Genomic DNA, 13,191 nt, shown 5'->3' with positions numbered 1-13,191 from the left:
ATTAGGAAATTATATATATATATATATATATATATAAATAATAGAGTGATCCAACAAATTACCTCCAGCTTTTCACTAAGCAGATCCTGTGGAATGTATTGCAATGTTGATCTGCTTGGAGTTTCCACTCCAACTTTCTTGCTTTCAATACTTTCTTCATTTACAAGAAGACTCTTCTTTGTCTTACCTTCTGCAAGTTGATTGAAAGTTTTTTTCCTGCAGAAGTTGAATAAATAGTGTTAAACAAAATACACAATCATCATTATGGAATGAACAGACCAGTATCTTAAGAATAAAGGGTGATTATATCGACAAAGGATGGATATGAATGTAACTAGCAATTATTAGGCTAATAAAGGATTAAAGGAATTCTGTCATGAATGAATACCAAGCTGATTCTTTGCTAACTCCAAAGCCCTGTTTATTATTGAAACAAACAGGAGCAGCTAAAATCCACTTTTTAAATTCCTTTGCCTGCGGTGCAGTGAGTTTTTTTTGAGATGCTACATAAATACCAGGGAGCTCTGACATTTCATCAGCTTCATTTTAACCTCTCTGAATGTCTGCAAAAGACTGCTCCCAGGTGCCAAGAGGTTAACCATACACACCTAGGTAACCAAGCTGTTCCACAATGCTAAGGTGAACATAGCCAAACTACAGAAACCACCAGACAACAATAACTTTCAGATGGTCAGCATGCAAGAGGTTACAAGCACCTAAATAACGATATACTGAGTACTTGTTGCACAGGGCTCCTCCAATGTCTTTATAAAGAGAACAAAAAATTACTATCACATAGGGACTTTTCACGGTAAGCCCTCTTCCAGGGCCATTATTAATGGTCAACTTTAAAACTAGGGACCTGTTAAGTTTTTAAAAAGGCCCTTGTGAAAAATTGTAGTTGTCACTATTGCATGGTTGCATGTAATGTTAAGTCTTTATTTTCTTTAACATCTACAGGTAGCCACCAAGGGCATCCGACATATGGACGACTCCGAGACACGAACAGAGCTTCGCTGTTTTCCTGCTCATTTGTGTGCAGGACAGAGGCTTGAGGTGGGGGAGGGGGCGGTTCGCATTACTTGCAGAAACAGAAGAAATATTTTGCTGTTCTGCAAGCTCTTGTAACTCTTTAAATTAGGTTGCTCCAGAAGTTAATGCATGCCTAGGCTCTGTAAAGTTTTTTTTTTTTTTTGTGATTAACTCAGAGTAAGGATTTTATACTGACACCACGCTGCCTAATAATATGTTGAGACATACATCTGTCCTAATTGCATTTATTAAAAAAAGGTACTTGTTCTGACTTACATGCAAATTCAATTTAACAAACCTACAGTCTCTTATCTCATATGTAACCCGGGGACTACCTGTATTTACTTTGAAATTAAATTATACTATTCTTTTTTTGTTTTGTTTTTTTACTTAAAACATCGATTTGGCTAAAGGAAGCTCTAATATTATGCAATATAAAAACTGCATCCATCAAAATTTATTTCAATAGTTTATCTACTTTGGGGAAAAAATACGCTTAGGTACCTCAATGGTATAAAGAACCAGGGTTACAGAAAGCACACAAACGATTCCATAAGCTTATAGTAGTACACCTGAACCTCTTAAAGCATCTTTCAGTTCCAGCCTGGAAGAGCTGAGTCAGATCTTAATGGGAGAGCTGGCTATCACTTTATACAAGCTATTAGGAGGTTTCAGCAGGCTTTTTACCAAACTTCAGGACTGCTTGCTGAAAGAGTGTTGAAGCCTGCCAAAAACTAATTTAAAATGACAGCCAACATTTCCATTAAGATACCATATGTGTTCAAAACCTTCAGGCTAGAACTGAACATTACTTTAAAGAGAACCTGTCAAACACACACACTAATGTATTTAAATATTCTGAAAAAGTAGTAAAAAATACTTTAAAACAGTCCAACACCAACCTCGGTATCTGTAAGCATTATGGAGAACATGCATTTAAAAAACTCACAACACAATCACAAAAAAATCTTAGCTCTTTCCCTTTTCTTGCACTAAAATCTTGGCAGCCTGAAGACCCTCTGTTGTAAGCAACTAGGACATAGTAATAATGCTGAACAATAGCAATGCAATTTCTCTCAAAGTTATTTTTAATCAATATTCTGATCTATTTAAATTGATCCACTTGATCAACCATATGTAATCAATGTACTATTCACTTGGCAGACTTATAACCATTTTGTACAATATATCTAAGTGAGATAGCAACTGTAACACAAAATTGTTTTTTTTTCAACCCTAATGATTAACCAGTTGACAAAAAGCCAATCGCCCAATTAACTTTTTATTATTCCTAACAAGTTTTTTATTTTATTTTTTTTAAAGGTCCACATTTTAATCTAATTAGTTGAAAATACTTTATAGAGTTTGGTTAGCTAAATTGATTGAATCTAGAACGTTTTTTTGTGATCTTTAGAGGATGAATATCTTCACATTAAAAACCTAAAAAAGTCAGGGATGAATTGTAAAATTTCTTTACAAATTAAAGGATATGTTTATAGTTCGTAGGCAGCAATGCACTTTAAAGAAGGTTATAGGAAAATGACACGCCTTGCCAATGCCAACTGTATGTATTTCACTTGCTCAAAAAGCTTGCCAGTAAACATGGTCATCTGGAACAACTAATGCATACCTGGTATCGCCAAGCAGTGCAACAAGCCTATACTGCGGTAACTCTGATGATGCAACATACGCAAGAATTCCAAACAGCCTCTCAGACATAACAACATCATTCTGAGTAACCTGTAAAACAGCACATTTTTTAGTTGCACACAGAATATTAAGAGTAACAGCATATTAGTTTGAAGAAGACCTGCTATCTATGATACCTTGCAAAAGTATTGATACTCTTAGTGATGGGATCTAGACTAAAAAGGATTCTTGGGGGGGTTAGCACTTTGAAGTGTCTTGGTGTATGTCTTTATTAGCACATCCATCCACTGGGATTGTCAGCCATTCCCTTAAGGCACAATCTACAGCAGTTGTGCCTTGCTCTACAATCTACCAGGAATGCCATGGTAAATTCATTGGAACTGGGGTTTGATTAGGTGGTTTCCAGACATTTTAAATTTTTCTTCTTAAACCACCCCATTGTAGCTTAAGAAGTATGTTTTGGGTCATTGTACTGATGGAAGGTGATCATTTATCTTAGTATCAAATCAATTGGCCCTGTATTCAGTACAACCCCTGCATGATGCTGCCATAGACAGGTTTTGTTATGCTGTTGGGGAAACAGATTTTGTTTTCTTGGGTTTAATTTTGGCAATGGAGATAAAGATCCACTCAGTGGAGTGTATGGCCTAAAGTGGTCATATAAATTCTTTTTCATATCCTGCTGTGGATCTTTTAAGCTCCTTTTTTTGGTGTCTTTGTTGCTTCTCTGATTAATGCCCTTTCAAAGTGTTTGAGTTTTGGTGGAAAGCCATCTCTTGTAAGGTTTGTAGTGGTGCCATAATATTTCAATTTTGTTATCATGGAAATGGGAGAAATTGGTATTTATTGGTGCTTTGTGGGATTTTCGCAATTTTGGAGATCTTTTTAGAACCAAACAAATGTATACTTCTTTATAACTTTCTCTTTCGCCTGATTGTTGCAGAGTTGGGGCCTTTCAGAACAGGTCTAATTACAGTGTGTACAAGAGAAATCATGTGACAGATCATGTGATTGCACACACGTGGACCATATTCAACTAATTATGTGAGAATTCTACTTTTGACAGTAGTCATTAGGGAAGGTTTTTCTTATCTGGTAGATCGCTCCCCACTTCCTGTTCTGACTTTCAGTAATAGGATTTTACTTTGCTGCCAGCCCTAGTAACAACTGTCTTTAGGACAGAAACTGCTAGGTAATGTAACAGAAACAGACACCAATAAAATCTTAGAAGCGGTTCTATCCATTCTCCAATCCAAAACATAAAAAAGTAGCATTAATATTATTTGTATTCACAATATAGTACTTTATCAAATACTATTTTTGGTAATAATGAGCCTCCTTACCTCATTATCATTGATTTTCTGGATGTTGAAGTGATTCAATCTAAACAGCACATAATACTTCCAAAGAGTAAAGTTAACTACAGGGTTTCCCTGAGGATCCACAGTCAACTGATCAAGCCGGCGTAGCTGAGCTAATGCATTGAACTGATTCAAGGTGGTTAGATTTGTTTCTTTAAATTTAAGGTGCTGGAAAAAAAAAGAATCAAATAACTAATCAATATACATAGGACTACCATTTTTTAACAATAAACTGACATTTAGGCTCTTTCTTTCCCAGAATTACTGGCCACAAATAATGCAATATTCAAAAGTAATACAACCAAGCCATGCACAGCATAGGACAAACATTTGACAAATATATCATATGACAAACAGTGAGACCCATTTTGAGATTAGGATTAATTCCGCATGGTTGAAAATCCATTCTTCAAGAATTTATTTGTAATGTTACCGTAGAAGATAATGCACCTCAATCCCCACACCCAGCCCACAATGCAGTACTAAAAAATGGGGCCATGCTTTTTCTGTTCTTGATATTATTTACTTTTTTATAGTGCAAGAATATACGCAGCACTCTAAATTTCTTGTTCATATCACCAACTGATACCCAGAGAGGCTCACCAGATTTTATGTAACCATTGCACAATCAAGTCAAATAATTACAACTGACACTACTACTCTGTTCAAAATTAGAAATTAGGATATTTAAGAAATGGTTATAGCTTCCTGTAAAGAATAAAAATCCAGTCACATATGACATATTTCTGCTATTTTCACTCTTACCATAATATTTGGAAGTTTGACTCTTATTTTTGGTAGGACTTGAATTATATCCTCAAACTCTATGAAAGTGAAAGAGATTGTGTTGACAGAGCCTGATGTTTGAACACTCCATGTCCTGTCCAGAGATTCCAGAGAACCCAATCCATACAAACACAAGGTATCTCCTTCCAATTCTACAAGATGGGAATCCACCACAGAAAGGGCTTGCACAGCACTGCTCAACACAGAGTCAAGTGATCTAGAGTGAAAGATTACAAACATATTAGGCAACAGTTGTCAGGTTTCCATGATCTTACATTTGGGGATTCGCTGAGAAAATATAATTTAGAAATATAAAACTAAATTATTATCAGGCATGGTGTGCTTGTGAATACAAAAAAAAAATAGGTGAAAAGAAAAAACAAACATACTTCAGCTAAAACATATTCTTATTATAACAAATAAAAGGCGGGGGGAGTAAAAGAAATGTTTTAGATGAAAAGGATTGGGCGTAATTCAATTTAAAAGAGAATCACAAGACAACTCATGAGTTTGTCAGAGAGCCTGCGCAGTTTAATAAAGATTATAGGGGTACAACATTTGGGCAGGTTGCAGAGAACCATATGAATTATAACCCAACATAGATCTTAAACCTGTAGCATATATATCAGTCTACACACAGACCTTTAAACTGTGGTTACACTGGGCTTGGGAGGAATAGGGATTAAGTCACTCTGGAATTGGATAAAGTGGGGATGGAATACATTGTGCAAAAATCATGCATCTTATTGTATTATTCTAGAGCCATCGGTAGTATGAAGAACATTACCTGCAGGGTTATGGTACGCAGACTGGGCCACCTGGGTGCTCAGGTGGGTCCAAAATAGTCTGACAGAACTACAACCAACATGGTTGGAACCAGTGATATGAGTATGCACACTGCTGCAGGGGCCTTGTGTGTGTATAGGACAAGGGATAGAAACAATGAGACCTATGGCTTATATACCAAACAAACAATAATGACCCTAAAAAACGATGTAATTTATAGCACAGCCACTTTAAATTTGGGTATACTCAGTACATTAAATGCAAAAATATGTATCATTCCCCAAACTGTATTTAAAAAAAAAACTGGTTCAGCTACTAAGAAAAAATATTTAGTCACATACAGGTAAACTGTCCAATTTGTTGAACTCAACACCATTTAATGCCTTATTCAAAGCTCATGTAATTTCCGCTTCACATATCTTGTAACAAGGAAACCAAAGTATTATTTTGCTGTAATAAAGCCACTAATAATTTTTCAGTTCTCACATTATTTGTATTTTAAGGTCCATTGGACAGGAAAACATTATTTGTATTTTAAGCTCCACTGGAGAGGAAAGCTGTTAATGAAAACTTATTACAAGCTCTGCATGTAACTACTGTTAAAATAAACACTACGATGACAAGTAGAATGTGATTAGAAAGCAGCAAAAAAACATCAGAAAAAGTTAAATGAAAACTATAGTATAATTAATGTGTACTTTCCCTGTACAAATCTGAATACTATTATATAAGTTAGGCTTATTTAAGATATATACGTTTTTTTGGAAAATAAAATGGTTATATGGACGTCACCTTAGTTTTTGTCCCAAATCTTCAGTGTTCAAGTAATTTGTTGGACAGGGCTTACTTGTAGATTTGTAAGCCAGTGTGAAATATGTATTGACTTAATTTACCTCCTGTTGGCACATACAGCCTACTCAAGAAGTACTATTTGGCAATAATGTACAGACATTTTCTAAGCCAGGCTTACTGTGTGTGATTTAATGAGAGGCACATACAGTAGAGTACAGTTTTTTTTCCAGATCTCCACGATTGTAGGCAAGGCATATTCTTTTCCTCTGAAAATGAGGTGCCAAACACTTGCTTTTACTGTGTGTGTGTGTGTATATATATATATATATATATATATATATATATATATATATATATTGTGAGATCGCCCGTAGAACGGGGGGTGTTTCAAACAGGAAACAGGGCCAGCAGGTTATCTGTGCAACAAGAGTTTTTATTCACCAATACGATTTACACACAAAAACAGGCAAAATAAAACAAACAGCAAAAATAAAGCCTGGCCACTTAGCTTCTAACTCACTGTTAGATCCCTTTACTAACAATCCAGCCCAACCTAGTGTTGTGCAGGACTCTAAGGCCCTAACCATACAGCTTTTCCAACAAAGTCTGTATCTTTACTCACAGTTAACTTTGGACTTCCTCCCAGCTCACCAGCCAAGACAGAGCCACATAAATAAGCAGGCTGGGAATTTATATACCCAGCCTATTTTCCAAAGATGTATTTCAGCTAACATCTGATCATACCCAGGCTTCTTTAGCTCCCTCACCTGGCCATGAAGCTCATTGTTATTCAGCCTGGTACTTCAACCCCACCTTCAGGTCAAAAGGAAAACTGTCTAACTAAACAAAAAAATACTCTACGTATAACCTGTATTTGGGCAAACCCTGTGAATTTTTTGGCCAGCTGTTACTTCCCCCCCCCCCCTCCTCCTTTCAACCTTAGGGTTGGGACACAGGCTACCAAGAAGGTATGAACCCCAGATCAGGAGCATTCAGACTGATGTGGCCGTAGGCTGGCATTGAAGACCTGTGTCTTCCCTTTTCTAGGTCAGAACATAAAGAAATAAAAAAATGTTCTTTTTAGACACCCGTTGCTCTGGACCAATTTGTCTCTGGCATCTTTAGGCGACTTTGGCAAAGCATCTTTTCTTTAAATCCGTTTTTTCCAGATCTTCACTGTACTCCTGAACATCATCCTTCAGCTCCAGCACTCCTTCCTTCTCCTGTGTTAGTAACTTCTTTTAGCTTAGTGCAGGTCTTACTCAGAATGTCAATTTCATCCTTTGTTAACTCTTCACCCAGTTCTTGCTTTATCTTTACTACTTGGTTGAACCTCTCCTGTGCATCATGTACTTTCTGATTCACATAATTCATGTTCTTCCTGGCATATTCAATCAGGTCAACTGTAGACTGTAGCTGAGCAATGGTCTCCTGACTTCTGCATTTAGCATCCTTGAATCTTGCCAATGCTTTGATGGTAAGCACGTTTGCGTGCCTTGGTAGAGAGATTCCAAGTGAACGTAGTAGCTTGCCTTGTCATTCGACACCTCAAACCCCTCTGTTTTTGCCGCCTCCTTTTCTCGTTCACCATTTTTTCAAACTTGCCTACTCATCTTCTACTTCCCACCACTACATATCTCCCATCCTATTGTGTGTAAACTCTCCCAGCTACTAGATTGTAAGCTCTTCGAGGCTGAACCCTCTGTTCCTGTATCATTGTATGTATTCGTCTGTCATTTGCAACCCCTATTTAATGTACAGCACTGCGAAATATGTTGGCGTTATATAAATCCTGTTTAATAATAATAATAATAATAATAATAATAATAGTTCCTTATCAGTTGGTGGTGGGTATTGTTCAAGAAGACTTTGAAAGAGCAGTATCAACACCGTTGCTCATTTGCGCACCGCACTGCTTCCAAGCACAGTGTTGATGCTTCCATTTTTAACAGTCATCTCCACACTGTCATACACTGCTTCCTTGGTCTTATCAATCACTCCAGTTATATTTTGAATCATTGCATCTTTAGCACCAATGACAGCTTCTGAGGCATTAGTTACAATCTTGTCACTTGGCTGATACAAAATGGGCAACCTCTCTTCAATCTTATCCAGTCCAATGCCAGCAAAGTTGTTTGCTACAGCAAGCTGAGGTTCCAGTTTCTGTATTATTGGCATGATACCATTAACAGCCACTGTGGTGATGGTCTTCACTCTTTTCTCTGCCCCACCCCAAATCACATTTAAATCGCTTTTCATTGTTGTAAGACTTCTGATGTTGAATAAGGCCATAACGGTCATCGAAGACTGTATTACAATGGGGACAGTGAACTTTGGCCACATTCTCAGTAGTCTTTTGCAGTATGTGCATTTTCCTGGTTCCACCCTGCGTAAACCGAACATGACAAACGTAGCATTCATATAGCTTTTCCCCAGAACCAGTTCTTATGTGACTCTGCATGTGACGATCAAGATTTGAGCGTCTGGGACAAGTACAGCTTATACTGGAAAGTTTTCTTTACATGTTTCTTTTTAATGTTTGTTGGTTTTGGAGGCTTCATGTTTCGAAGCACTTTTCCAGCCTTCACCTCCACTGATGTAACAACCCCTTCCTCAACATTGTCCTGAGCATCCTGTTCATCAGGCATAACAGGGACAGTCCCTTCCCTATTTACTTCACTTAATTTACTAAACTATTCCCGCACCTTTTTGGAAACAGAGGTACTTTCATGGGTTTCTTTGTAATCTTCAACCTTTTCCTTCTGAATTTTCTCAGTGGTTTCATTTGCAGCTTTTTCCAACTGTTCTGAAAGTAGAGCCACTCTCTTCTCTATAACTTCAGTAGACTGTATGAACTGAGGTATGGCACTATCGTGCTTGCTACTGTACTGGTAGGCCACGCCCAGTTGCAGATTGCGAAATTTTTCCTCTTTTGTCCCTTCATCTTCAGATTCAACATCTCCTTCTTCAGCCACCATTGGCTCAGCTTCTTCTTCCTGCCCTTCAGGCTGTTCTTTTGTCTCAGCTGAAACAGGATCCCATCCTTCCCATCCTTGGACAAAGAGGAAAGTATTCCCCAGCCAACACAGGAACACTTTCATCAGCCTGCACCTCAGTCTCAATCAGCAAAGAAGTATCTTCCACAGTGATATTTTCTGCAGTCTGAACCTCAGTTAGTAGAGAAGCAGTTTCTTCAGCTGAAGGTTTTGCCGTTTCAGTTTCTTCAGACATCTGTTTTGATTGCATGGACTCTAGTGATGGGGGTTCAGGAACAGCTGGGGTTGTAGAAGAGGCAACCTTTTCAGCTGGGGGCTTCAGAAGAGTGAGTCTTCTCAGAAGCTTCTATATCCTCATCTGCAGCTTCTGTCGCTTTAGCGTTTACTAAAATTTTGCTTTTTCAGCCTTTGACTCACCAGCATCTTCCGCTTTCTTGTCCTTAGATTTACCTTTTTTTTTAGCAGAAGTAGCTGTTTTTCCTTTAGCATCAGGGGAGTTTGTATCCATTGTTTTTCCTTTTTCTGAGTCTTCCTCATCTTTAGTCCTTTGCACTCTACAGTCAGCAAAGAATTTGTTTTGCGTTGCCCTGGGTAACAACCTTTTCTGGAGGTCTGCATGTGTCTGGTCCAGTCCGTTTGTGCACTCGTTGGGGCCTCACCACAGGGGTCAGGCCCAGACACCTCAAAATTTCAGTTTTAGTCTTCACATAACACTTGGCGTCATCTGGGGCCAGGTAAACATACACCTTCTGCGACTCCCCTGTCAGAAAAGGCACCACTAAACCCGCTCACTGCACTTCGGGCCAGCCCTCTCTGCTTCAGTAATGATATCTGCTGTTTTAGTGCTAATCTAATTGTTGTTGGTAGCTCTGTACTTGTATTTCCAAGAATTCCTTCAAGTGGGCCTCTGCTTTTTCCAGACCTAGCAGCAATTGTTGGTTAGTACACTGTTGCTGACTCCATGCTAACCTTCCAAAAACCAGCCTATAAAGCTGCTTGCATCCTCCACCAAGGGTTTTTATTCACTAATACTATTTACACTCAAAAACAGGCAAAATAAAACAAAAAGCAAAAATAAAGCCTGGCCAATTGGCCTCTAACTCCCTGTTAGATCCCTTTACTAACAATCCAGCCCAACCAAGTGCTGTGCAGGACTCTAAGGCCCTAGCCATACAGCTTTTACAACAAAATCTGTGTCTTTACTCACAGTTCACCTTGGACCACCTTGGACCACCTTGGACCTCCTTGGACCTCCTCACAGCTCACTAGCTAAATCGGAGCCACAGGAATAAGCAGGCTGGGAGTTTATATCCTCAGCCTAATTGCCAGGATGCATTTCAGCTGAGACAGTTACACCTGATCATACCCAGGCTTCTTTAGCTCCCCCACCTGGCCAAGAAGCTCATTGTCATTCAGCCTGGTACTTAAACCCCACCTTCAGGTCAAAAGGAAAACTGTCTGACTAAACAGAAAATTATTCTGCGTTTAACCTGTATTTGGGCAAACCCTGTAATTTCTTTGGCCAGCTGTTACAACAATATTTATATACACATATACATACATACATACATACATACATACACACACACATACTTATGTGACCTTAGGTAAAGCAAAAAAAAAGTTCTCTGTATCAAAAGCACTAAAGTTTTTTCATGCCATTGAAAATTGCAGTTAGTACTTCAAACAAAAAAAAATCTCTAACTGATTCGCAAAGAGATAAAGGGATAAGCAGGCCAGGAATCAGAAAAAAGATTACAGTTCCAAATTATTTAATCTGGGCTTGAGTAATAGGTCCAATTCAGTCATTTTTCCCTGCACTGCCTATTTAGTGTATAAGGCACTGAGATGTTACAGTGGGTAATGTGTCATGCAGGTTCACATGCAGACTTGATAACAGGAGTGAAAGAGCAGGCCATGGTAACTCAATAGTGTGGAGGACTGGATAGTCATCAAAAGACCAGTATTTGTTCTAAACTGTTCTAACCATTTGGTAAGAATTATAAATAAAACTTATTAGAAATACCTCCAGTCCCACCTAACACAACTGCAAAATTTAGTATTAGGGTAAGATTTCCGTATGACTAAGAATTGTAATCAGTTTTAATGCATGCAAGTGCTCCATAAAACCAGATTTTCAATGTCATCTGCATACAAGTATGAAAATAAAAGCAAATATATCAATGGTAAAAGCTTGATAAATATATAAAAAGAAGATTGTGTCCTAAGCTGCAGAGTACAAAACTTTATTACAAGAAGGATTTGACCTTTGCAAATATAATACAATGTCAATAAAACTTGCACAGGTTTTGTTACAGGTCATGATGACTGCATATTGTTCAAAAAGTGCAGATCTGCCAATCGGTCTTGCCAAGACAGGTTTGATAATAGAGACTGATAGATGGTGCAGTAAACAGTACTTCTAAAAAGCTTGTGAGGACCTTTAAAGGTAAGTGATCCTTATTTTTAAAGGTGATCTTTATTGTTGGATGGAATGAAAGAGGTGCTCTTGTTTTTACCGCTGCCGCCATGTTACAACAGAACTATACCCTCACAATCATTACAGCCATCTTTCCCTCTATTTATATCACCACTTGTTATGGGGTTGCATATGTGGTCAGCTATGATCCCCATTATTTGAGGAATTCAAGGATCAGCTGACATAAGTACACTGACAAATGTGTCAATTATCACCAGTGGCACACATTGAATGTACACCTATTGGAAAAATTTTATTCAGTGTGACTTTAGTTCTACTATATCTTCCAGTACCTCAGACCATTTGGAAATTAAAACTAAAACTTCTAAGCTTTCTCTGCTCTGTCAAATATATATAACAAAGATAAAAACATTAAATTCTATGTTAACATTTACTAAAAATATACATATAATGTATGAACATGTATAACACATAAGACATGACATAAAACCAGATCAGAAAGTATGAAAGCCAGTATCAATAATATAGCTCATGGGTCTTCAACTCTATTTCTTGAGGGCCAGGATCCCAAAACACTTTTTTAACAGACACAACTAAATGAAGATTTTTAACCACCTGAGCGTTACACTGAGGTCTAGATTTCTGTACCAAAAGTGATCCACTGTTTTTCATGAAATTTTTTTTTAAATGGTAGACCTGTAACTTACAGAAATATGTCCGAACAAGGGTTCTAGTAGATATTATGAATATAAAAAATGTTTGAAACACACAATCATGTAAAAAAAAAATACTTTTAATAAAATTAAAGGAAATTAGGCGAAGATCAGCAAAGGACAGTGTTACACACTAGCCATCCAGGGAATACCTGGCAATTTTTAAAACTTTGATTCTGTATTTATTGGGGGTTTGTTTTGAATTATTTTGTATTTGATTGGATACGGGAGTTTGTATCCAATCCAATACAAAATAAGAATTTGAATTTGCAAGTTATTTACTTTTATTTATTTTATTTTTTTTCTTTTGTATTGGATTGGATACGCAAGTTTGTATCCAATCAAATACAAAATATAAATTTGAATTTTCAAGTTATTTACTTTTATTTTTATTTTTTTTTTTTGTATTGGATTGGATACAGGAGTTTGTATTCAATCCAATACAAAATGACAGTTTGAATTTACCAATTATATACTTTGTAATTATTTGAATCATTTTGTATTGGATTCAATACAGGAGTTTGTATTGAATCCAATACAAAATGAATGAATGAGTTTCTATTTGAATTTCCCGCACACGCGCCGACGTCATCACACACGCACAAGAAGCCGGCCGGCTGTTTTTTTCCTCCGCC

The 13,191-nt window shown here is 37.3% G+C and overlaps 1 protein-coding gene across 2 annotated transcripts in view; it reads right to left on the bottom strand.

Moving 5' to 3' along the window:
* Positions 1-13,191, bottom strand: part of LRRC49 (leucine rich repeat containing 49) — an 84,643-nt gene that overhangs the window by 10,594 nt on the left and 60,858 nt on the right. For both annotated transcript variants that reach the window (XM_072402301.1, XM_072402302.1), the window contains 4 exons: positions 4,809-5,046; positions 4,026-4,211; positions 2,663-2,772; positions 63-216 (listed from right to left, as the gene is read on the bottom strand). In XM_072402301.1, coding sequence (XP_072258402.1) covers positions 63-216; positions 2,663-2,772; positions 4,026-4,211; positions 4,809-5,046 — 688 coding nt within the window. The remainder of the gene's footprint in view (positions 1-62; positions 217-2,662; positions 2,773-4,025; positions 4,212-4,808; positions 5,047-13,191) is intronic.

Source organism: Pyxicephalus adspersus, chromosome 2 (assembly GCF_032062135.1).
Source record: "Pyxicephalus adspersus chromosome 2, UCB_Pads_2.0, whole genome shotgun sequence".
Taxonomy (NCBI): domain Eukaryota; kingdom Metazoa; phylum Chordata; class Amphibia; order Anura; family Pyxicephalidae; genus Pyxicephalus; species Pyxicephalus adspersus.
Note: the sequence above shows the minus strand (reverse complement) of the source record. Positions and strands in the feature narration are given on the sequence as shown.